At 40.2% G+C, this 23,955-nt stretch overlaps 2 protein-coding genes across 2 annotated transcripts in view; one reads left to right on the forward strand and one right to left on the reverse strand.

Moving 5' to 3' along the window:
• LOC118824130 (serine/threonine-protein kinase PAK 4) overlaps positions 1-20,118 on the forward strand; it is a 38,415-nt gene extending 18,297 nt beyond the window's left edge. Inside the window, exons 2-9 of the mRNA XM_036594089.1 lie at positions 3,243-3,469; positions 6,873-7,538; positions 13,935-14,477; positions 15,509-15,642; positions 17,912-18,038; positions 18,184-18,309; positions 18,734-18,868; positions 19,305-20,118. Coding sequence (XP_036449982.1) covers positions 3,266-3,469; positions 6,873-7,538; positions 13,935-14,477; positions 15,509-15,642; positions 17,912-18,038; positions 18,184-18,309; positions 18,734-18,868; positions 19,305-19,472 — 2,103 coding nt within the window. The 5' untranslated portion in view covers positions 3,243-3,265 and the 3' untranslated portion in view covers positions 19,473-20,118. The remainder of the gene's footprint in view (positions 1-3,242; positions 3,470-6,872; positions 7,539-13,934; positions 14,478-15,508; positions 15,643-17,911; positions 18,039-18,183; positions 18,310-18,733; positions 18,869-19,304) is intronic.
• Positions 20,119-20,918: 800 nt separating this feature from the next.
• LOC118824116 (ankyrin repeat domain-containing protein 50) lies at positions 20,919-23,509 on the reverse strand. Its single transcript, XM_036594066.1, has one exon. It carries the CDS (start codon positions 23,305-23,307, stop codon positions 21,793-21,795), a length of 1,515 nt encoding a protein of 504 aa, XP_036449959.1. The 5' UTR covers positions 23,308-23,509; the 3' UTR covers positions 20,919-21,792.
• Positions 23,510-23,955: the final 446 nt, after the last annotated feature.

Raw genomic sequence — 23,955 nt, forward strand, 5'->3', positions numbered from 1 at the left:
ATTCTTGTATGTTCTCCTACAACAGCATTTAGGTTTGTCATGCTGCTCTGTCCAAACAGATCAAAATGTGTCATTTGAATATATTAATTAATCAGCTGAGTATATGTGCGATTTGACGCATGTGGAGCCAAACGTCTGGAAACACTGTAGAAAATACCAATTAATCCAAATTGGCATATTACCAGGAAAATTTCCACCAGAGTGATTCAGGTGTTATTTTTTGTGGGAGTGTGTTATGAATCGCTACTGCCATATTTAAATAAAGTGAACACACCGCCACGCCACGCTATTTACTCTTAATGTCACAGGTAAATCTGGCTCTGTGCTTTATGAATCTGGCCCAAAATGTGGCCTGTGCAAAATATGTTCCACTTTTTATATTGTATGTTTTTCCAATATGTTAAACTCAGCAGATAAATAGAAATTCATAGAAATGTATAAATAAAAATTTCTACCATACCATACCATCTCTGTACCATAGACCCTAGGCCTATGTAATTTAAGCTGCAAAAAAACAGTCTGTTTTAAATTGTGATGTCACAAAAATCAGCACACTTATGTACATTTGCTTGTACAGCCTTCAGAAAGGGCAGCCAGTCAGAACAGAACTCCTTTACTTATATCAGTCTGAAAGGCACAGTAGCAAAACCAGTGTGTTTAATACTAAGAGACACAAAGAGGTTAGAAAATAGTAATGTAGAAAGGAAGTATGACTGCTTTTGGTACATGAAGCCACACAAACATACAAGTAAAAATGCAAGACACTGGCCCTTTAAAGCCATCAAATACTGCATGTTATTAACATCACTAAATCCAGACATGTTATGAATTTGAGACTTGCCTAGAAGCTGAGATATCCTTGACAAATCTTCTGTACGTTAAAAAAAGCAGCAAAATGAAAACACACATAGCAGAAGGTCACTGAATGTCCTTAGCTTTCATGAAGTGCAGAGGAAAAAAATGACCTTGTTGGCCTGAACGGTCAGTTTCCTTGGAAATCAGAGAGAGAAAGGCTCGTCCGCAATCACTGGCCACTGTTCAGGGTGAAGGAAGGTTGCCTCCTTTGTGATTCTTTTCATCCTGCTAATGCACTCTTAACCCTGAGGCAGCAGCCACAGGCCCTTTGTGTACTCTCCGTCAGTCACTTAAAGGGCAGGCGCAATGAGTAAGCCTTAATTGAGCAGCTATCCTTCATTTCACATGCGAACACAAACGTATCTGACTCCCTGCCGATAGCAGCACTCGTGAGCATGAAAAAAAACAACACCACCACAACAGCAAGGCTAGACAAAGGAGGATATGCATTTCAGACGGAAATGGTGTTTTCAGCATGAAGAAAGCCTCTAGCGCAGAGTGCTTACACTTCTTTACAGCCAGGAGAAATGTCTGTATTGGATTTTCTGTCCCAAGAACAAAGAGAGTGAGGGCTTGACATCCATTTTATTGTGGGCAGTGAATTGCATATTGGCTAGCTGTGGCTCAATTGTGTGAATCAGGATACTCTGCCGAATATGACAGAGTATCCTGAAGCCCTAAGCCATGGTAAGAAATTCACTTCGCAGTTTTTAGAAGAGCAAAGGGCTGACTTGGCAATGTGCAATACAATTGAAAACATCTGGATTCCTAGAAAGCATCAAATTTGTAGAAAGATGGCAAAGTCCAGTTTGACACATTTTGAAGCTGAAACAATGATTGGTGACTTTTCAGTTGATCAGCATGATGAACGCTGCAAAAAGAACTGAAACCGTCTCAGATCTAGTCAGTAAGGCTACGTTCACATTACCAGATTGAAGTGGCACAAATCTAATTTCTTGCCGTAATGTGACTTAGATCTGATGTTTTCAGGGCTGTGTGGACGCACAAATCTGATCTTTTCAAATCCGACCTGAGCCACTGTCACATGTGGTCCTAGATCAGATATGTATCCGATTCGTGGCCATGCAACCTTAATATGAATGCTCAGGTCAGAATTCGCATGCTTTTTTTCCACTGTGCATGCGCCATCATTCAGCGCTACCATGGCAGCAGCCAAGTTAAAGCCTGTAAACGGTGAAAAAAACAACACATCTCACCTTTTTCACCTTCGTTTCGCTCATATAATTTACAGCTGAGAGCTGTTCAGAGTTAATTATTTTCACAGCGAAGGCTCGTTCTGCTCATTAGTTTGTTTGCTGATGATGCACATGATGCACGTGATTAATTCAGGTGACGTTACAGAGTAGGATGTGCGCATGTGGGTTGTTTCAGGACGCCGGTTCGTTCACATTAATGACAGATTTGAATCACTTACCCAAATGAGTGTGAACTTTCGTGTCAGAGAGATCAGATTTGAGCAAAATATCGGATTTGATCAATGAGGCTTGTAATGTGAATGTCTAGTATTTCTCATTGTGAGATTGTTGTAATAATGTAATAAGACTCTTCAATTTTATTTATTTATAATAATATTTATTTATTTTACTTAATTTTATCTAGTGAAATTGTGTTATTCTGTTCAGTGTTTCCCAGACATGGGCGACCCGCCGCCCCATTAAGTGTCCTGACAGCCACCCATATTGTCCCACTTCCCAAATATTTTATATTGTATAATTTTTATTCTGTATTTTCATGTACTTCACTTTTTTATTCCAAACCATACACGCTTTATTAGAATACTCAATTAAATAAAAATAAAAAAAGTACTGAGATGAGTTTGGATATCTGTTTATAAGAATACAACCCCCTCCTTATCCTACTCCTACTCCCCTACTCACCCTGCCCCTGCTACTACCCCCACCCTCCCACCCAGTTTCATTTCAGACCTGTGAAAAACACTGCTATTGGCAGATAATTTTGCTTATTTCAAGATATACTCCAAATAAGTGAGACATCACCAGATAAAATTACTTAAGAGAAGTGAAAACATCTAGAAACAAGTGAATAACCTTACAATATTCATACAAAAAAATAATGAAATGAGTAATAGTAGATATATTGACTACATTATTTTCACTTGCCAATGTATGTTTTTCTCCAGTGAAAGGAAAAGCGCTCATATACTGGATAACCATGGTGTACTGTTGACAATGATTTTCTTCCAAAACAAATGCAAATGTACTATATGTTAAGATAATGGCTTCAAAATGTACTATATGTTAACAAAATGGCCTTAAATCGCAAACTTGTAGCAGTGTAAACTGCCTTCTTGATAAGCAGCCTGAGAAGTTTCAACTTTTTTAAAATAAGCTTTTCTTTTTGAACAGGTTTGTCAGTGTAGGACCAGACAATGTTCCGCAAAAAGAAAAAGAAGAGGCCAGAAATTTCTGCACCAAAGAACTTTGAGCACCGAGTCCATACCTCTTTCGATGCAAAGCGTGGAGTGTTTGTGGGGCTACCAACACAATGGCAGAGTCTTATAGAAAACCTACGAAGACCCAAACCCATGGTGGACCCCTCCAGAATAACACCGGTGGAACTGAAACCAAAGAAGGTAGGAAAATATGTCAGGTGTGAACAAGAGATTCATACAAAAACATGGAGAACAGTGATTCCTTTAATTTAATTTAAGTGTGAAAAAAGATCTGTCTGCATGTTGTTGACTATGTCAGTGTTTCATCTTCTTACCCAAATCTAGTGATCATGTTTGCAGGAGCTATATAATGGAAAACTGAGTTTTCCTTGCTTTTTCCAGAAAGAATTTGATGTACAATGTGAAAACTGTTACATTGTTTCACTTTTACATGCTTTCAAAGAGGGAGGATGTGATAATTATTTATTATCGCTCCACAACTAATTCTTTGATGATTTGAAGCTGAAAGCAGCTAATCACCAGCTTCTTGTTCGAATTTTCCTTTTCCACCTTAAATGGAGTAGCAGTTACATTGTGGCACTTCAGGCGTCAGAACTGCTGGACTATTTAAGGTGGAATGGGAAATTTAGCTAGCTAGCTACAGAGACATTAGCATGCTATTAGTGATATTTTAAGCTTGTTGTGAAGAAAAGGACCATGATACATTGAAATGACATTAAACTAAGCTAATATGATGGTTATCGTAATTTTTTAACAGAGAAAATACTTGCATTTATGGGTTTTTTTGGTCGCTTGCACAGCCATCTTGACAAAAAACCTCTGCTTGGAGGGCCATGTAGCCCTAACACTTCACCCTACCTCTTTGCCCTACCCCTTTATCTCAATAAAAAAACTGGGACACCCTACCCCAAGATGTAATCACACAAAACGGAGGGCTATGGGCTAAGTGGTAAGGGCAAGAGGTGAAATGGGATTGGGCCTTAGTATATTGGAATCATTTTTATCTGCCACTACACTTGTTTTACATTATTAAAAACACTGATTCGAATCTTTTGAATGGTAATATATGACTACCCACTCAGTCTACAGCAGGTTAACTTACTTGTTCACATTGCAAGTGATCCTGCAGACGGTCAGTATTGGAGTAATTGGAGTGAAAGATGTGGGGAAACCGATTAAATGTGGTGCTGTTCTAGGCTGTCAGGAAGCAGATGATCCAAGCAGTGGCTGAAGAGCTGAAAATGTGGTCTTGGTTTACTATACTGTGTCATAGTTCTGGACTTTAGGTCAGAACATTAAATTCAAGCATAGATTTCAGCTCAGCCTTTGAGCCTCCTTCTACATACTGTAAGCTCCATTCTTCAAAGCTGCGCCAGCATTTCTTTCCCCTAAGAGAGCCCCTTGAATCAGGTAATAGCGCTGAGAACACATGCTTTCTTAGCCTACTGTCATATTGCCTTCTTATCTATCATGGGTCTCAGCTAACAACCCTGCTATGTACATCAACTCAAGGATGGGAATCCTTGGAGGGTACCAAGATTTATTACTCCACGCTGGCAATTAATAACGATCCACGCTGCCTAGTCACCAGTGTCAGACTCAGGGATAAAAACTGCACCTCCAAGCAAAGGGAAGGCTTCAGAGCGGTAGAGCTTAACCACCCTGGCTTTCTCCATGGTTGTAGTGCAATGATGCCTTATCATAATGTACATACAGTAAAACCACCACAGTTGAAATACTACAGTGAAAACTTGTGTCTATGTTCAAAACTATGAGACTAAAAGCTTTGACTTAAATAGTTTTAGGTTTCTTTAGGTCTCAAACTCAGACTACATAGCGGCCAATAGGTAAAGTGCAATAGGTATAGTAATTTATTGCTTTTCTGAGTTGTCTCACACAAAAACTGGCTGCAAGCATTTTAAGCTGCTACCTTGTTGAATGGTTTTAGATGTGGTCCTATGGCTGGTATATTCTTTTCATTTCCCCACACTACCCCCCCTCCCGCACCCCCAAAAGACAGTGCCCTCGCTGAAATCAAGCATGACTTCACTTCAAGATTGAGTGAGAGACCGCTGGGCTTTTGTCTGATAGGTTAACCAAGTCTGCGCTCCTGAGCCACACTGGTGCTGTGCGTCACTGCTTCTTTCAGGGCACGTTTATACCTCCCGTCAAGGACAGAGTGACTGAAGCACATGGCAGTTGACAGAAAATGTCCTTTGTGGCCAAAAACCCTTGCCAGCTTGCTTAGAAATAGAGATTGGCATGAAGCTAGCACTGGAAGAAAGCTTTACAGCTTTATCTGAGTCTAATATGGTACAAGAGCAATTGACTGAACCAAAAGGTCTTGGACAAAAGGCCCACTGTCTGTCAAAAGTCTGGGGATACTTTTCCTTCTTTTGAAATTTGAGTTTTCTTGCTGTTGTTGACTAAAAAAAATCTACGCATAAATGTTAACATTCAATTCAGCTATTCAATTTATTTTGTAGCACTCAGCTTCATGTTCATCAAAGTGTTCATCTTGACAGGAAGATGGTGTTTTACGTGAAAAATTTTGTTTTCAAAACTACTGTGAAAGTGCCCCCTAAAGGTGTACTTTGTCATTAAAAACAATCAGTGTTTAATAATAAATTGCTAAATGAATTGCTTTATTTTTCTACGTTAGTTAAGTACATTAACTTACATTAAAAGTGAATAAAGTTTTTGCCTGTAAAGTTACTTTTTTGGAGATATTTGTTTTTCTTTGGACAGTGACAATATTATACTGTAAGTTTTGGTTGAAATGCCCCTGATCTGGTCTGGTCTGGCCTCATTTGTTTTCTAAAGGCCATGATCTAGCAAAGCAGAAATTCTTTAAAACTTCTAGAATTTTTAACAAGAAAAACTTAGAAAAGTAATAATCTTCACACTTTTCTCACCTTTTATCATTCAAATCAGTAATAAGCACCTAGTTTTGAGAATTTTGTTCTGAACGTGCACACACTTGTTTAGATAGTATTGCAGTGCAATTAATAACAAAGGCAGCATCATGCTTCTTTTAGACAGTGATAGAAACACAGTAATGTATAGAAAGTTCCATATGCTGGTCCAATTCACTGCCCAGCGTGGATATGAATGTGCCCCAATTACTCTGGCAGCAGACTTTAATGGCTTAAAGAGCATCTTCAGAGAGACAGTGTTAATATGTTAAGCTTTTGAAAAACAAAAAAATACCCCTTAATTCATGAGTAATAAAAACCCTAGGGCTTATTATTTATTTAGAAATTATGTTAATATATTATATTATTTAGAAATTACGTAAAAAGGATGGAATATGATTGTGTCTCTATTAAGTTATAGGAGTGAGGAATAGAAAAGTGGAACAGCCGGCAGGTCCAGGGCACTTAAGGGGTTAAATACTTTCTGAAAAGCAAGGTGTCTCCAAACTTTTGTCAGGCAGCATACATTTGTGAAGGAATCTTTTGTACACTGTACCCCAGAATAGCCTTGCTTTAAAGAAGTGTGATTTCAAGCTCATTCCCCTGTGAATTTGCACTGCTCAGCTCACATAAATCAAAATGCATCTTTCTTTCTCTCTCCTCCTCAGACAATCGTGCGGGGCAGCTTCGTGGGCCACGGCGACTACATCTCAGCCATGCTGTCAGATATGAGCCGCCTGTCGGTGACCAGCTCCAACTCGCTGCGCAAGAGCAGCCCCTCGACCCGCAAGAGGGCACAATCATTGGGTCGTCTGGGCGAGGTGACCGAGGGCGATACCTACCAGTATGAGGACCTGGAGCAGGGCGACCCTGAGGCTGATGCCCAGGCCCAGTGGAGGGACCAGTCGCGGAATGTCCACAGCGAGAGTGGGACGCCGTACATGGGCATGAAGAAGAGCATCACCCTACAACCTAATGGCGTGTTGCCCAGGGCCAAGTCCACTTATGAGGTTAGCGTTAGCTCCCTGGAGGGTCGCCCAGTTCCACCTGCGCTGCCCGCTCCCCCGCCTCCACCCTTCCCTGTGCCCCCCCGGCCCGTGTACGTGGGCGGGGATTTGGGGAGCCCTAATGAGAGACTAATGATGAGGAGGGAGTTTCCCATAGTGCTCTCTCACAACCCTAGACCTATCTCCTGCTTCTATAGCCCCACTATGCCCATGCAGCATGCCCAAGGAGAGAGCGGGGGGCTCCCGCCAGACCTGAGGACCACTGACCGGCTGCTGGTTCACCCACAGAACAGCCCCGGGAGACCATACTCTTCATATGACCTAAAGGTAAACTACTTTGTGTCACTCAACCCAGAGCACACCAACCAAATGTTCTCCAACAAACACCAACAAATCCAAATGTTTGGCTGGTATGCCACACCTGTGTGAGATTGTCGGGAGACTCTAGAATGTTCTCCTCCATTCACACTCATCTAGAACGTTACTCCTATAGGACAAAGCAAAGAGCTTACCTCCGAATGGAAAACTCAGGTGTTGCTGCACTGGTACAACAGGATTTCGTCCTAATCCTGAGATTTATTTACCCAAGATACTGGAAAAACAAAGCTTTTTCTGGTTAGTTTTTGTCATATAATCATGAACATACAGCCACACATTTCATGGCAAGATTTAATAAAGGTGTTTTCCCGCTGCACGTTCAAGAACAAGAAATTTTCCAGCTGCCCAAGAGACAGGTGGAACAGTTTATAATAAGCACAGTTAACAGTTTAATGGTCTTTTGGTCATTTTTTGTTTTTTTGGTCACTCCAGAGCATCTAATTTGGCTAATTAGCTACCTTGCTTGACAGTTAGCTTACCTTTATTAGCTCATATGAAGCAACATTCTGCTCTGTTCTATGCACGGACACAAATGTCTACATTTACACATCGTGTGGACTCAAACAAAGCTTCACTTTTTCTCTGCTGAGTGTAAAAAAAAGAGCAAGAACACTCGTTCTTGGTCGCTGGCATAACTGATAATACTATTAGTTCTTACAGCTTATGTCACCCTGTGTCAAACTCTCTACAAAGTAATAATTCCTAAAATAGCAATTAACGCATCAACATACTGTCCTAGTTTACATTCTGTTGGTCTTATTATTCATGTGATAATGCTTGGCAACTTCATCTGGATGAGTAAAGTATTCGCTAAGTTGTCTTTAGCTTCTGCTGTAAGTGTTACCAAAGACAGAGAATCCTTCAATGGGTTTGATACTTCTTATAGCAGCTCTACCTGCTTTTGAGCGCTAGAAAACAGGGTAAATGTTAATACAATCGATTACATACTTGAGTACATTTGATATTACGGTCTCAAACTAATATGTAATTGTAAATTGTGCCATCAGTTAAGCTGCTTCTATGCTGACTGGATGCAAGTTATCTACCTAGAAGTTTAGCCAACCATTATGTTTACAAGCATCATGATTTGGTCTATTCACAAGGTTGTGGAATGCTCTCCACCAGTCAGATGTTCTAGAATGTTCTCATCCCATTCAGTGTTCCAGAATGCCCCGCTCAATTTACATGCTTCTAGAATATTCTCTTCCCATTCACACCATTCTAGGATGTTCTCCTCCATTCACATTTTTCTAGAATGTTTTCCCCCTTTCACACTGTTCTAGAAGATTCTCCCCTATTCACACTGTTCTTTAATATTCTCTCTCCCTTCCCAATGTTCTAGAATAGTAGTTCCCATCGTGATTTTCAGGGCCTCCCAAAGGGTCCACTTTTCCATCATCCCAGTGTGTTGCGAGTTAGGTTGGAGCAAAAATGCGGATCATCTGGGAGAACCTACGGTTCAGGTTTTAGAATGTTCTCCACCAGTCAAACTGTACTTGGTTGTTCTTAATTATTATTTCTCAATTCAGATTAGTTATAGCTCCAAACAAGCAATCAGGTATCGGCCAGTTTATTATTTTGATTTTGGCTGATCTGTGTTGCAATATTATGATGTAAATTACATGAGGCAGGTAAATGCACTCATGTTGTGTCTGTATGCTGCTGCTACACCTGTACTGAAATGTTGTAGCATAATTATGCATAACACATTGTGCTAAACAGGCATTTACATCTTGCTTTTGGTGAAGCACTCCATTTGGTTCATGTTATTTAAATAGCCTGAATTTTTGTTTTTTATATTTAAAATGCTAGTTTTGCCTGTTAAAGAGAAACGTATGGAGCAAAACTTAATAAAATGTTCTGGTACACTATACAGTGTGAGTGTTGAGTATTAAAAAAGAAAATCAGCCAATTTGGCTGTTAAAAATTCTGTTGTTAATTAATAAATCTGACAGTGTATGAAGCAAAGTAACTAATTTAATATTTAAAGAATATGTTCCCTATTAACAGCAAATAGTAACAAAAAAGAACTCTGAACTTGTTTACTTAGGCATAAGCTACACTTATCGTTTCTTGTGGTATTGCACAGTTCTTGGTGTTTATGTGATTGAAATGAAAGACAGTTTCCCCTCATGAATGGTTCTTCAAGATTCTTTACTGCGTCTGAAGGATACTCTGAAGGACTATGTCAACATTGCAAAGATAACCAAACTACATAAAGAATTCAGGAAAAGTTCGACATGAAGCAGAAGGATAACGTGAGTGGCATCTGTAACCTCAGCATCAAAGGTTTGAATCTCTGTCTGCTGAAAGAGTAGAGTGTCTTCAAACAAAGCCTAAAATGTGGTCAAAGTGAAAAAAGTGGAAGAAAATGAATTCATGTTCATGAGTTGTAGCTCCACGTTTAACTGTTTGCAGATTCTAGAAAATGCAGATCACTTGCAAATGTACATTTGGCAACAGAGGAGATGTGGAAATGTGTCAGCAATAGCCCTGACAGGAGTATAAGTCACTGTCACGTGAGTGTAACAGACATAAGCATAAGAGTTGGGAACAGCCAAGGTCAGATAGCTGACGTTACACCTTCCAAACAGGAGCCGAGAAAGTTTTTACTTAAACGTGTTGCCAACACTGCATATGTTTAAGTGGCTATGCACATGCTCTATATGGCTTGAAATTAACAAGGGATGCTGCAACACTATTTTCACACTTTTTTTGCACAGCAAGTCGCACCACAAGAAGCAGTCAAATATCAGAAACCTGAAAGTTCTAATATGATAAAATGGCATAAAAGATGAGATTAACATCTAGAGAAACTGCCAAATACAGAACTGCTGTGAAGAAGTTCCAGCTACAGAAAGGAAGAAGCCAATACTGTATTTAAACAATATACTGAAATGAAGCTGTAACAGGCTTAGCTGAATTCATATTTACAAACTTCAGTTTCAAAAAAGTTGAGACACTATGTGAAACGCTAATAAAAACAGAAAGCAGTGATTAGTGAATTCTGTTTTGCCTGTATTAACTTTATTTTTGATGTTTTACTTTATAAAGATTGGTGCGCAGACTGCTGGTCACATAGCGACAGACAACAGTCTTGCCTAGCTAGCAACTAACTAAAAGACTGTGAACATGAACACTGACAATTTGACAAATGGACTTGTTTGCCTTTATAAGCACTCAGCTGGTTTTCTGATACATTTAATCTGCAACAAGAACCTGTCAAACACTAAGAAGTCACAAAGCTGAAGTCAGCTTCTTCTTCAAATTGTCCCGTTCCACCTTAAATGGTGCCGTAGTTACATTCTCACCTCGCCACTGGCACAATTTAAGGTGGAACAAGACAATTCGAACAAGAAGCTGGTGAATGAGACACTGAAAATGTTGAGACACATTTTATAAGAAACTCTTCCACTTTTGCAAAAATGCTTCCTACCGGAGATGCAAGAAAACGGCTATAGGTGAACTACAGCTTAAAACAGAGCAAATTAAGTGCTGCATTTTTGTTTATAAAATATTTTAGCCTATACTAGGACATTAGCACATACTGAGACATATTTACAGCCAACATGGTAAAATGGACATACCATGTTGTGGCTCCCAAGGTGGTTTGAATTTATTGTAAGGAGAAAATGGCTTTTCTTAACATTTGGGTTGCTGACCCCTGGTTTAGGACTGAAGATACCATTTGTTCTAGATTTGAGCATGCTATGGGCACTAATAACCCTCCTTACTATGACATACCCTGGATTTTAAACCTTACACTGGTAACAATCTGGATAGTCCTTTATTTCTTTCAACTGAAGAAGATGACGTCCATTAATTCGACAAACTCTGAAAGGTTGACTCGTCAGACCACAATACATGTTTGCACAGTGCATCAGTCTGATTTAGATGAGTTTGAGCTCAGAGAAGTTGGCGGCGTTTCTGGACATTGCTGACATATGACTTTCACTGTGCATAATACAGTTTTAATTTAACTGAGCCCATGTGGTGATATCCATCACAGAAGCATGCAGAATGTTTTTTTATGCAGTGCTGTCTTAGGAATGTGGTTTTCACATAGGGATTTTTCCAGATTCTCTAGATCTTTTCATTATGTTATGCACTGTTGAGGGTGAAATACTTATAATCCTTGCTCATTGAGGAACATTGTTTTCAAACTGTTTGATGCATTTTTGCACAGTGGCAAGCCTCAACCCATCCTTGCTTATAAAGAACTAGGCCTTTCCTGGAAGCTCCTTTTAGACCCAAGAATAATGCATCACCCGTTTAAGATGTTTTTTAAACATTTCATTACAGTCCTAATCTTAAATTGCCCCCTTTTTTGGAAAGTGCTTTTTGCATCATTTTCACAATTAGCATACATTTGCAAAAACAATGAAGTTAATAAGATAAAACATTACCAATCTTGTACTGATATTTGCATTTCACATACTGTCCCAACTTTCTTGGAATTGAGGTTTACATATACACATATAATACCCAGTTGCAAGTCATGTAGTGGATCAATTATATGCATTTAATTATGTTACAAAACAAGAATTCATATACACATCCTATATAAAACAACTCAAATGTGCATTAGATGCAACAGAACAGTACTGTAACTCTGAAGTAATCTTTTAGATCATCTATTTTGCATCTTCAGTGTGAGCTGTAAGGGTTTAATTCCTATCTACAGTGTAGTCTATATTGCTGGTGTCTCTGAAGATAAAGTATGCCGACACACTCCACAATCTGTGTAAACTTGTTTAATTAATTTTGATGGTTTCTCAAGGTGATAAAATGTGACGCAAAGCATTTAGACCTGCAATGTCCCTGTGGTGCTAGCAGGCTATTTTTAGAAGCCCTCACACACTCCTGAGAGTAAATGTTTAAAGCGCAGCATGCTAGCAGAATACAAGGGAAGACAAAGAATGAGATGATGGCAGTATTTCTTTACCATGCAGCTATACTGCAGAGCACTTGGCTAGAGGTCAGCAGCCAACATTTCAGTGCTATAGTATATAAAACCTGGCATTTCGGAAACAATGACTGTACAAGACAAAGAAAAATTGTTCTTCTATTAATCCTTTAATCTCTAGATTTATTATGAAGTTGGCCTATTATGCAGTAACCACTATTAACTACAATTATTTATTCAGTGATTTCTATGAAACTAATACCAAGTTATTACAAACTCATATATAGTTATAAGAGTGGGAAATTGAAATGTGGGCCCAAATGCAGGCCCTTAGATTTTAAACCTTTACTGCATCACCTGACTGCACGTGTTTGGACTGTGGGTGGAAACTGGAGCACCCAGAGGAAACCTACAAAGACGTGGGGAGAAAATACAAACTACACACAGAAAGGCCCCTGGGCGCACAGCTGGGGAATCAAACCCAGGACCTTCTTGCTGTGAGGCAATAGCACTGCCCACTGCACCACCAGGCAGTTTATACATTCATATACAGTGTGCCATTTTATACAAAATTGATCAAATCTAAGCTGGTTTTATTTATGAAAAAAAATGTAACCTCCCACAGTTTGAGAGTGCTTTGGAGGCTTAGCCTCACCATGTGATGTGTGTGTGAAAAATGTATATTGTATATACATTGTAGTTATATTGTGGCCAGGCAAAAATAAAGCATTGATGCCATATGGCAACACCATACAGTAAAGGGTTAAGGGGTAATTACAAGATATACCAAATCTCTAACAAGATATGCCAAAGCCCTGTCGGAATGAGGAAGGAGAGTCTTGACTCGCTGATAGGTTTTTAGTGTTTAACCATTAGAAGTCACAGTTACTGCTAGTGATAACAAAAGCATGTAAGCATGTAATTTATATATGAATTCTTAGAAGCAGAAACAAGCAGAGAAATTCTGTAGAAAGAGTGCACTCTGGACATTCAATCGCGACACCACATTTGTGTTTCTAAGTAGAGAATGCGCACATGTATGACGTAACATATGGAACTGACTAGACAACCACACAGACTATTACCAAATATAAGGGACAAATAAAATAATACAATAAAGACAATAGAGAATAAGAAAGAATCATGAAGAACCAACATGAGAGTTTATAAAGAGATTGAATATGTGTAGATATGCAGTAAATGTCTATACAGTAGGAGTGACTGTACAATTGCAGTATAATATAATATAATACACTATAATATAATATATACCGAATATTACGGGATGATATGAACATTTGTTGACATTGGTACAGCAGTGTAAATAAGCATTATGGTACAGAGGAATTTTCAAATAGTGCAAAAAAGAACACAAAACCAAATCACCTTGAGTTACGAGGTTTTCTTATGATAGCGCTGATTTGCCTTTCTTTCTGAAGGTCCAGGCGGACACCGCTCTGAGGCCACAGCCAGGTTTCTTCCACAGCGGGGCCAGCAGTCCTCTGGTGAGCGCCACACGGCCACACAGGACGGTGCGCTCGTCCTCCAGCTACACCATCGGCCTCTCGCCCAACATCAGCTTCCGCCCAGCCGGCCCTGACCCCTTCCTCAGGCACTCAGGCTGCCCCAACCCCGGACTCTACCCCAGACAGGACAGCCCCTCACAGCCACGCCCCTCGCCTACTGGATCTTTAGCAACCAGCCCTCCTGGGACATGTTCCCCTGCCTTCAGACCCCCACAGCACCCATCACCCCGCCCGCCCCCTGACCCACCCAAAGTCACCCATGAGCAGTTCAAAGCAGCGCTGCAGATGGTGGTGGACAAGGGTGACCCACGTTCATACCTGGAGAACTTTGTGAAGATTGGCGAGGGCTCCACCGGGGTGGTGTGCATCGCTCGCGAGAAACACAGCGGCCGGCTGGTGGCAGTCAAAATGATGGACCTGAGGAGGCAGCAGAGGCGGGAACTGCTCTTCAATGAGGTAAGGAATTCTTTATAGTGAACTGGGAGGAATTTGGTATGTCTTGTTAGAAAGTTGCTATGTCTTGTAATTAAATCCCTTAAATGAGTTTATTTGAATAATAACTCATATCTCAATTAATAAATTTGATTTAAATCTCATTTCAATTGCAAGGGCCCATATGAAGGATTACACTTCAATTCCTCACTCACATAGTCATATAACTTATTTTATAAAAAAAAAGATGCAGAAAAAAGTCTTTAGACAGACATAGAAGAACTACTAAAAGAACTCCTTTGGTCTCCACATTTTTACTTAATTCCTACTCACAACATACATGAATTGAGTAAAAATATGGACCGTTCTGGGACCCTGAAGACCAGTTTGAGAAACTTTTGGTCAATAGTTGTTTAAAAGAATCACTTTTGTAAATAAAATGTCTGAGTTTGAAGGATCTATTATTAGAACTGTCGCACAATGTTAAGTTTCTATACATCACTGTAAATGTACAATACACTGTACAGTAATTTTACTGTAATTCTGTAGCATTAAAATCACAGTAGCTGTTGTGAACAGACATTATTTGGTATATTCCTGTACATACATTTATCTCTTTTAGAGATAAAGATTACAGAACATATAGTAATATATAGTACTATATAGAACTATAGTAAACTAGACATATATAAGACACTAATTCCTGTGAAGGTCATTTCAGTTGCAAGTCCTTTACTGGACACAGCTACAGATGTTTACTCACTGGCAAACTGGTATAACTGGTGTACTTATATCAGGGATGGCTAACCAGTACATCCTAGCAATGCTGACTTGTGGGGCCTACATTATACATGGAGTATACTTCACTACTTCTACTTCATGAATTCTTTCTCACTTTTCTATTATTTCTAATATATTTAAACTTTATTGACATGTTGGCTGTGTCTCATTTACATGGCTGCAACCTTCAAAATACCTGTTATATAATAATAATTACAGCATATGAATTCTCTTGCCCTTCTGGACTGACTAAACAATTGTGTTTGTGTTTGCAGGTGGTGATCATGCGGGACTATCAGCATAAGAATGTGGTGGAGATGTTTAAGAGTGCGCTGGTGGAGGAGGAACTCTGGGTCATTATGGAGTATCTCCAGGGAGGAGCTCTCACTAACATAGTGTCTGAAACCAGGTAAGGCATCACATAGAGTTAAAGCAAAAACCAGAACCTGCTCTCATAGCTGATTTAACAAAGTCTAAAATTATTATCTTATCAGCATTGAATATAACCCTCAAGATGCTACACTGTTAGAAATAAAGGTTCCTGAATGGTTCTTGGCACAAACATACAGTGCTAGGAAAAGATTTTAATTAGTGTAGCACTTTTACATTATGTGGAGTTTTTTTCCAAAAGTTTCTTTAAACTCACATCTCTTTTACAAAAATGGTTCTGTAGGGAACCAGAGATGGTAGGGATGCAGTTGTACTTAAATGTGAGCGATGCCATTATCTAATATTTTTAGTGTACATACAATTGTATAACAGTTTGGGCACTTGTGGTCAAATGACATGTTTGGTTGATTTTCTGAGTGAAAATAAGTTAACATATCCTCTACAGAGAACACACTTCTGCACATTTTAATGCACTGTTACTGCTTATATACTGCATTTAACATATCAAAGAAAATAAAAAATAAATCTATACTGTGGCATGTACAAAAGTTATGCCACATTTAAAATGTTTCATTTCTTTCCCAACATGTTAAAATCAACAACTAAATAGAACTTGTGCTCTAATTTGGAGTATATTGCCACATCTAACTTTTTTTTTACTGTAGAGGATTTGTTTGCTTATTTTCACTTAGAAAATGAACAAAGCTTAATGCATACATCTGTATCTGCTCATGCTGATACATAATTTTCACATTAATACATTGTAGAAATGAGGACTGAATCTATCAGGATTACCATTACAGGGCAATATAACATCTAACATTTCTGTAGGATTAAAAATGCTGTAAAATTGCAGATAATTTAGCACAGTAGCCCATTGTCTAAATGTGGCTACAGTATATATGCCATCATGTATCAGTTTGATATAACAATCAAATGTATCCGACACTGATCTACATATATTTTAGCTCTGGAGAAACAATTATTTCCCAAAGACTTAGTGCCACTTCATTGACATCAGAGTTAAAATCTACTAAACCCAATGCTAATTTTACTTCTACCTCAGCCTGTTAAAAATGACTGACCGTTCTGGAAGATTTGTGTCCTTTATTCACTGTGTGTAAACAGCACCTGAGGGTTTCTGGGTGATGATGTCATATTGCAGGGTTTATTTAAGGTGTCCCTGACGGCGTTTTGGATTTAAGCACCTTTGTTGTAGCAGCTTATCTTGACCACAAGGGGCCAGTATACTGTTAACTCAGCTTCTGATGAGGCTGTGTGGGAATGTAGACAGTCACTGTTCCCTCTAATGCTGCTGTATACATGTAACCCCCACTTCTGTGGAGGGGGGACAGTGATTCAGTTACGTAATTGGATTTGTCAGTGCTGTGATGACATGAAGGAGACTCAGTTAGCCTGAAAAATATGTTTTTCCTGTTCTAAAGTATGAGTTGCACTGTTTTCACAAGCGAAAATAGCCAGTTCAACACTACATGGAGTGACTGTGGCATTCTGTAGCCTGTATCACCAACACTCTCTTTTCTTTAAGCACTCAACACCAAATTGTCTTTGGCATTTTAATGGGACAAATGCTGACCTAACTGTCAGGTACTGGACTGCAAATGAACTGGATACATCTCAAAATGTTGGAAGGCAGTTGGCATATCGGAACAGGGCATGTCTACCTTATTTTACTTTCCTCGCTGTGAGCGTATGGACTACTTCATTTGTTTGCTTATATAAAATAAAATGTCCCTTTGCTTTTACATGAAATAAACAGAAATGACCAACAGGCCTCAGAACAGGCCTTAGAAATTAAGGCTCAGAGTGATTATCATGATTGTCATGAAGATGTAGTAAAAAAGATCATTTGTAAGGCTAAATAACTACTTGAGCAACTTCCATCTTCATTAGCCATTTATGCTATTCTTGATACATCTGTGATACAGTTTTCATGATGCTAAACTGTATCTCACATTACAGTAGCACATTACTTTGTACCACATTACCTCCAACGCTAACAATGTGTGATTTAGTTTTCATTATGCTAAACTGGTTGCTATAATCTTGCATTACTTGTTAGCTTTCGGACAGAAAGCGTGCCTTAAATGAACTACATTTTGGATAAAAAAATCTTTTAAAACGTCTTAATTCTTAAATAAACCATCGATTTGACGTCTCAGTATACCCTTAGACCAGTGGGAGATATGGAGTTCACATGGTCTAGGATCAGCTGCCAAGTTTAGACTGTGATCTGCTGTACTGACTGAGCTATACTGCCTGCGCAGGCTGAGCGAGGAGCAGATTGCCACAGTATGTGAGGCTGTCCTGCAGGCGCTGGCTTACCTCCACTCGCAGGGTGTCATCCACCGTGACATCAAAAGCGACTCCATCCTGCTCTCCTTGGATGGAAGGGTGAGTTCACCGTCCTCTGGCTCTTTCCTGCTTATCTTCTCTAAATACAAAAAGAGAGTTGGTTCATGGATCATGTGAAAAATGTAAAAGTGATGTTTGCGTGCAGCAACAGTGAATGATAACAGTGTGATTCTTTCCAATTTAGATCAAGCTGTCAGACTTTGGGTTTTGTGCCCAGATCAGCAAAGATATTCCCAAGAGGAAATCATTGGTAGGGACTCCATATTGGATGGCCCCTGAAGTTATCTCAAAGTCACCATATGGCACTGAGGTAATGAATCTCAACATGACATGGTACAGCAGTAAATACATGGAAGAATAGCTTGGCTGCTACATACTTACATAGTTGTGTAATAACTTACAACTACCTTAAACATACACGCTATTTACAACTACAACTATGCCTTATTAACATGTGGCCTAAGCTTTAGAAGTTGTTAATGTTAACACCATGTTTTTTTCACATTTATGTAAAAAAACATGCAATCACATGCCATTTCATGTCACATGATGACAAATTATTCACATCTTTACATGTAAATATGTGGTTTTCACACACTACATTTGAACAGGAGAGGGTTTTACTTGTTATGTGTGTTTTAAACATCTGAATGCTCCGCAGTCTATGTTTATCATACTGTCTGTATGGTTTGTATGGCTTATCTAAAACTGCTGTGTTGTGAAATCTGACTCAGGTGGACGTGTGGTCTATGGGCATCATGGTGGTAGAGATGGTGGACGGAGAGCCTCCATACTTCAGTGAAACTCCAGTGGCTGCCATGAAGAGGCTGAGAGATGAGCCAGCACCCACCATCCGCAACATTCAACAGGTACACACACACATATACACACACACACACACAGGTGCACTTTTTTCCCATTTTTCGAATGACAAAAACATATAAATATGGCAAAAATAAATCAAAATATAAAGTATGTTTTTTTCTTTAGTGATAAACAAGACTCTATGTGGAATAACATTAAATTTAAATCCAAACAAAATATCTCCTTTCCAAACTACTAAAGCAAAAACGGTATTGATTGAATGTTGAGAATGTGCACTTCTGACAGTATTTATCTGCTTGTTTCAGTGTGCTCTGAATGAAATATCAAATTTCACCAGGCTTTTGCAAGCAACGGCAACAACTGTGACTTTTACTGATGACAATGGTGTAAACATTATTATATAAATGTATATAAACTCAGCATCTCATTAGTCACCGCAAACAAGCTATACTGCTGTCTTAAAATGCTCTTTTCTCAAAGGTGTCTCCAGTGCTGAAGGACTTCCTGGATCGCATGCTGACCAGAGACCCACTGGAGCGGGCAAGCGCCACTGACCTCCTCGAGCACCCTTTCCTCCTGCAGAGCAGCTCTCCGCAGTGCCTAGTGCCCCTAGTGGAGCAGTATCGCAAGCGCATGTCCCGCTGCTGAGCCCCCCATTGCCTCTCTCCTCAGCACTATGCCCACTGTAGGCTGTCTCTACACCACTGCAGAGCCCCAGGCTCCCTCGCCCAGAGGCTCCCTGAGCCCCAGACCTACATAAGTACGTCCTGGGTGCAAAGTGGCAAGCAGAAGAGGTTGTTACGCAGCTGCGGACTTGAAAAAACAGAAACTTCAAGCACTTTTGTCCTTGTGCGTTCAGGATGATGATGACTGCTGTTGGCTACTGGCATCAGTAGAGTGGGAGGAAGTTACGCCACAGGATGATGACAAATGTACTTTGTCCAGAGGACGTCACACTGAGGACAAACGCTTAAATGGCAGCCTAGACAATTTGAGAGTGTTAATATCTTCAGCTGAAAGTGTTAGAGTCATTCTTTCATTTTTAGGCGAGAAGCCTTATTATCGCGACTCAGAGGGAGAATGAAGCTGTAGGTCGATATTTTACCAGTGTTCTTAGCACAGAGAGACTACTGCACCTTGTCCAGGATCAACTTGCATGCCTATGCAGTGGCACATGTAGGCTGATTTTAAGTTTTGCGAAATGACTTGAGATAAACATTACAACATTGACGTCGACTGTCGTTCTGCTACTGTGGTGGCAACTGTTTTTAATGAGCCATTGGAACCAACTGAATATATAATAATTATTTAGCTATTTATTGTTTTGTTGTTTGTTTGAGTTTTTTTGATTTTCTTCTTTTTTTCAATGGACTGACCCACCTGCTTTTCTGAAAGGTGTTGTGAATTGTTTGTAAAATGTGCAAATTGTAAATATTGCATCTCAGCTTCAAAGGATTTGAGTTTGAAATGGACAACCAAGGAAGGAATTATGTACATACAATCATGTTAGGAGTTGATACTGTATTTGCATTCTGATCATTATTATTGATTTACTGAGTGAAAAAAAAGAACCTGAAATAAGTCATCTGGCTTCAGTATGTTTGTTTACAGTGTGTATGTGTGGTATGTTTACACCTGGAATGTAACATACATGTTGGCATTTCCACATCCAACCTGTTGTACTGTGACTGACTTACTTTCTTAACAAGTTATGGATTTTTTTTTTTCCAGTAGGTGAGTGTGCGTGTGCTGCTATGGAAATATGTGAGATTGTGATTGTGTTTACGTTTGTGTAGGTAAAGCACACTGGTTTGGTTCATGCTGAATGGTCTGTCACCAGCTAAGTACATTCTGTACGTCACCTTTGAATTCTTTCAACAATTTGACACGAATCATTGTGGTTGTATTTGTATGTCAGTTGTTCATAATGAAAGAGAAATGAAACATAATTTTAATTTTGTAAAATGAATAAAGGATGCGTATTAAATATTCAGGTGCAGTGCAGTGGTCTGACCTTTATCTGCCCCGTCTCTCTCTCTTGCTCTCTCTCTCTTGCTCACACACACAAATGTATGCAATAAGGTGTACTGGATATGTGTTTTTAACTTTTATTTACAGAATAGAAATGATTGACATTCGCAATATGCATAGTTAAATATGCAAAGGAAAGCTTCACAGGATCACAGCTATGCACTTACGCTTGCTGCATGTTCGTTCCAGTTGAATTTAACAAGGTTTGGAGTTCATTTTACACACAATATTTCTTTTATCTGTAAACAAATTAAGCAAAATACATAACATACATACATAAAACAGTAATGTATACAATGCAGTATATCAACACATTTAAAGCCTTGATTGCACAGAAAACTTGTAAAGAGAATGGACTGTAAATTACATTAATTACAAGAACTCAGTAAATTAAATGAATAGTTATTATAACTGATTAGAAATAGCAGTTAGAAAGTTTAGACAATTTTACATTAGAAAGTTTTCTTACCTATGGCATAAAACTGCAAAGAAAATTTCAAACACAAAGTATTTAGACAGCTTATATTACATAAGCCTGGGGCATAAAATTGTAAATAAATATATAAATACACAAATAAATAAGTCTGTCTTCTAAAGACCAAAGCAAACACTAAGTTTTAGACAAATTTATATAAACCTGTGGCATAAAAGTGCTTTAAAAAATCTTTCATTCTGACTTCAGGAAACTGAAGCAGACACTAATGCATGTACATACACACACACACACAACTGACAAATTTACATATTGTTACATATTCATTATATTCAAGTTCATATACACTGGTAACCTAGGCAACTTCACAACTACGCAGCAGGTTTTACCTTGTTGATACTGCCTAACGTAGCTTGAAATAAGTGCCTTCAAATGACATCCCTGCAAGTGATCCCTGTAGAACTGTTTTTGGGTTATTGCAACCCAATGGCCACTAAAATGACTTCAATGTGGAGTAGGACGACTCACAGGAGGACTGCCCTCAAACTCACACCTCACACCGCTGATGCTGTCAACACTGGGCTGGCTGTTGACCATCTTATGGGTGTGCGAGAGAGGGAATGTCTCTGATCGAGCAATCTTCCCTTTGCTGGAGCCCGTGGCAGAAGGGCAGTCCCTGACCAACCTCATGAACTCAGGTGCTGTGAACCGTCGCAGCAGCCTGGTCCCAAGTCCACCAAAGCCCTGAGGCCGAGCTTTAATTCTCTCTGGTGCCATTTCCTCCCTACCCAACAGCAGCTTGTTGTGCCTTCCAGATTTGCAGGCAGTGCCTCGCTTTGAGTCTCTGTCTTCGCCTCCATTTCGAAGTTCTGTCGACGGTTTGGCCAGTTTCTCAAAGTATGTTGCCTTTGAGGAAGTGCTGCTGTGGCAGTGAAACTTGGCAATGAGAGCTTTCTCATCCTGAAGTGAGGCTCGTTTGAGTTTGCTGGCTGTCTGGTTCATGTCTCGCATCTCTCCCTGGTAGGACTGTTTTCTGCCTGTCCTGAGGTCCAGGTTAAACGACTTTGCTTTCCCCCACATGGGTGTGTTATCCCTCATATCGTCGTCCACTTTCTGAGAGTTAAAGTTAAGCTTTCTTGTGGCACCAACCTCTCTTAGTGCAGAGTTTTGGATCTGCTTTGAGGTGAACAGGGCATGTTGTTCGTCCTCCGTGAACCGCCTCTCTGAGAATCTGCTCAAACTTTGGTGGTGGCTTGGGTTCGTTCTGTCGGGTGACTGCTGCTGACTGAAGCGCCTCTTTTCATTGTTACCATCCCCAATCCACATCTGCTTCTGAAACAGAGCTGGCAGTGGTTCTTCATTCTTACCATGGAACTGCTTTGAGAATCGCTCCAGGATTTGCTTTGGGAGACGATTGGGCTGGGGAGTTTCTCCTTGCTGTTCCTCATCTTTTTCTTCAGCCTGCTCGATGGAGCTCACCCCCTTCTTCCCCACGCCGCTGAGCACCTGAACACACTGGATATGTCCTAAGTAGTCGGCTACCTGGATGGCAGAGTGCCCTGCGTGGTTTGTGCGGTCCAGCTTCAACCCAAGCCTCTTGAAAGCCCTGATCAGAAACTCCAGGACCTGGCTGTGCCCTCCGTAGGCAGAATACATCAGGGCAGTGTTGCCCCAGCTGTCGCTGACCTCAGGGTCAGCGTTGAACTGCACCAAGATCTTAACGGCATCCAGATGACCCAGCTCGCAGGCCAGGCTGAGCGCCGTGCGTCCATGCTCATCTCGGCTATTAACATCTGCTCCTTTCTCTAGGAGCAGATGGGTGAACTTGGACCTGGTGCCGTGGTCCTGGAGGCACACTGCGAACATTAGTGGTGTGCGGCTGCTCTCCGTCTTCGAGTTGATGATCCGCCCATCCAGGGCATCCAGCACGAAGCGGGCCAGGTGCACCTTGCCGTTGTTCATGGCGTCCAGGAAGGTCTTAGTGCCAGAGCCCTGGCACAGATCCTTGGGCCTCAGCATAACAGAGCGCCTTCTTCTCCGGGTGAAGCCTCACGGGTGCAAGAGTGAATGTGACAGCCTTGGTCTTGGCACTGCTTTGGTTTTTGTTGATAGGCAGCTTCAGAGTTTCTGAGTCTCAGTCAGGGACCGGCGGTGGTTTTATACCTCCCTCTCTCTCTGCTTGCCCGCCCCATGTTGCTACGGCAACAGCCATCTGAGGCTCCGCACTGCTATAGCATCCATTCAGAATCTCCTCCTCTCCTCTCAGGCAGGAGGCGAAAGATATGCCGTTGTGAAAGGCATAATTACTCAGGGATACACTGCGCTGTGTTTTAAACTCTTGCAATAAAGCAGCCATGCTTTCATACTGAGGACTAATGGACTCCTCCCTACCTTATATGTGGAGAAAATTAGTATGCTATGAATTTTCCATTTGTAACCACTCAAGGTTAAAACACTGGGCTTTGAAATGTTTATATAGGCCAGCAAGGGCTATAGATATGTAAACGCATGAGTCATGCTTTATGGACTTCTCAGAGAGAAGGCGCATATCAAATAAATAGACAGAGTGACATCTTTCTTTCAGAATCTTACTGTCTTAAATAGCACTTTCTGATTTGTGCCATTTTAAAATACCTGTAATATTCAACCACTGGCCACTTTGTTAGT

This window comes from Colossoma macropomum, unplaced genomic scaffold, assembly GCF_904425465.1.
Source record: "Colossoma macropomum unplaced genomic scaffold, Colossoma_macropomum, whole genome shotgun sequence".
Classification (NCBI taxonomy): Eukaryota; Metazoa; Chordata; class Actinopteri; order Characiformes; family Serrasalmidae; genus Colossoma; species Colossoma macropomum.

Bases quoted from the DNA above. Each gene is read 5' to 3' on its own strand.
- LOC118824116 (XM_036594066.1), bottom strand. From the start codon at position 23,307: ATGCTGAGGCCCAAGGATCTGTGCCAGGGCTCTGGCACTAAGACCTTC.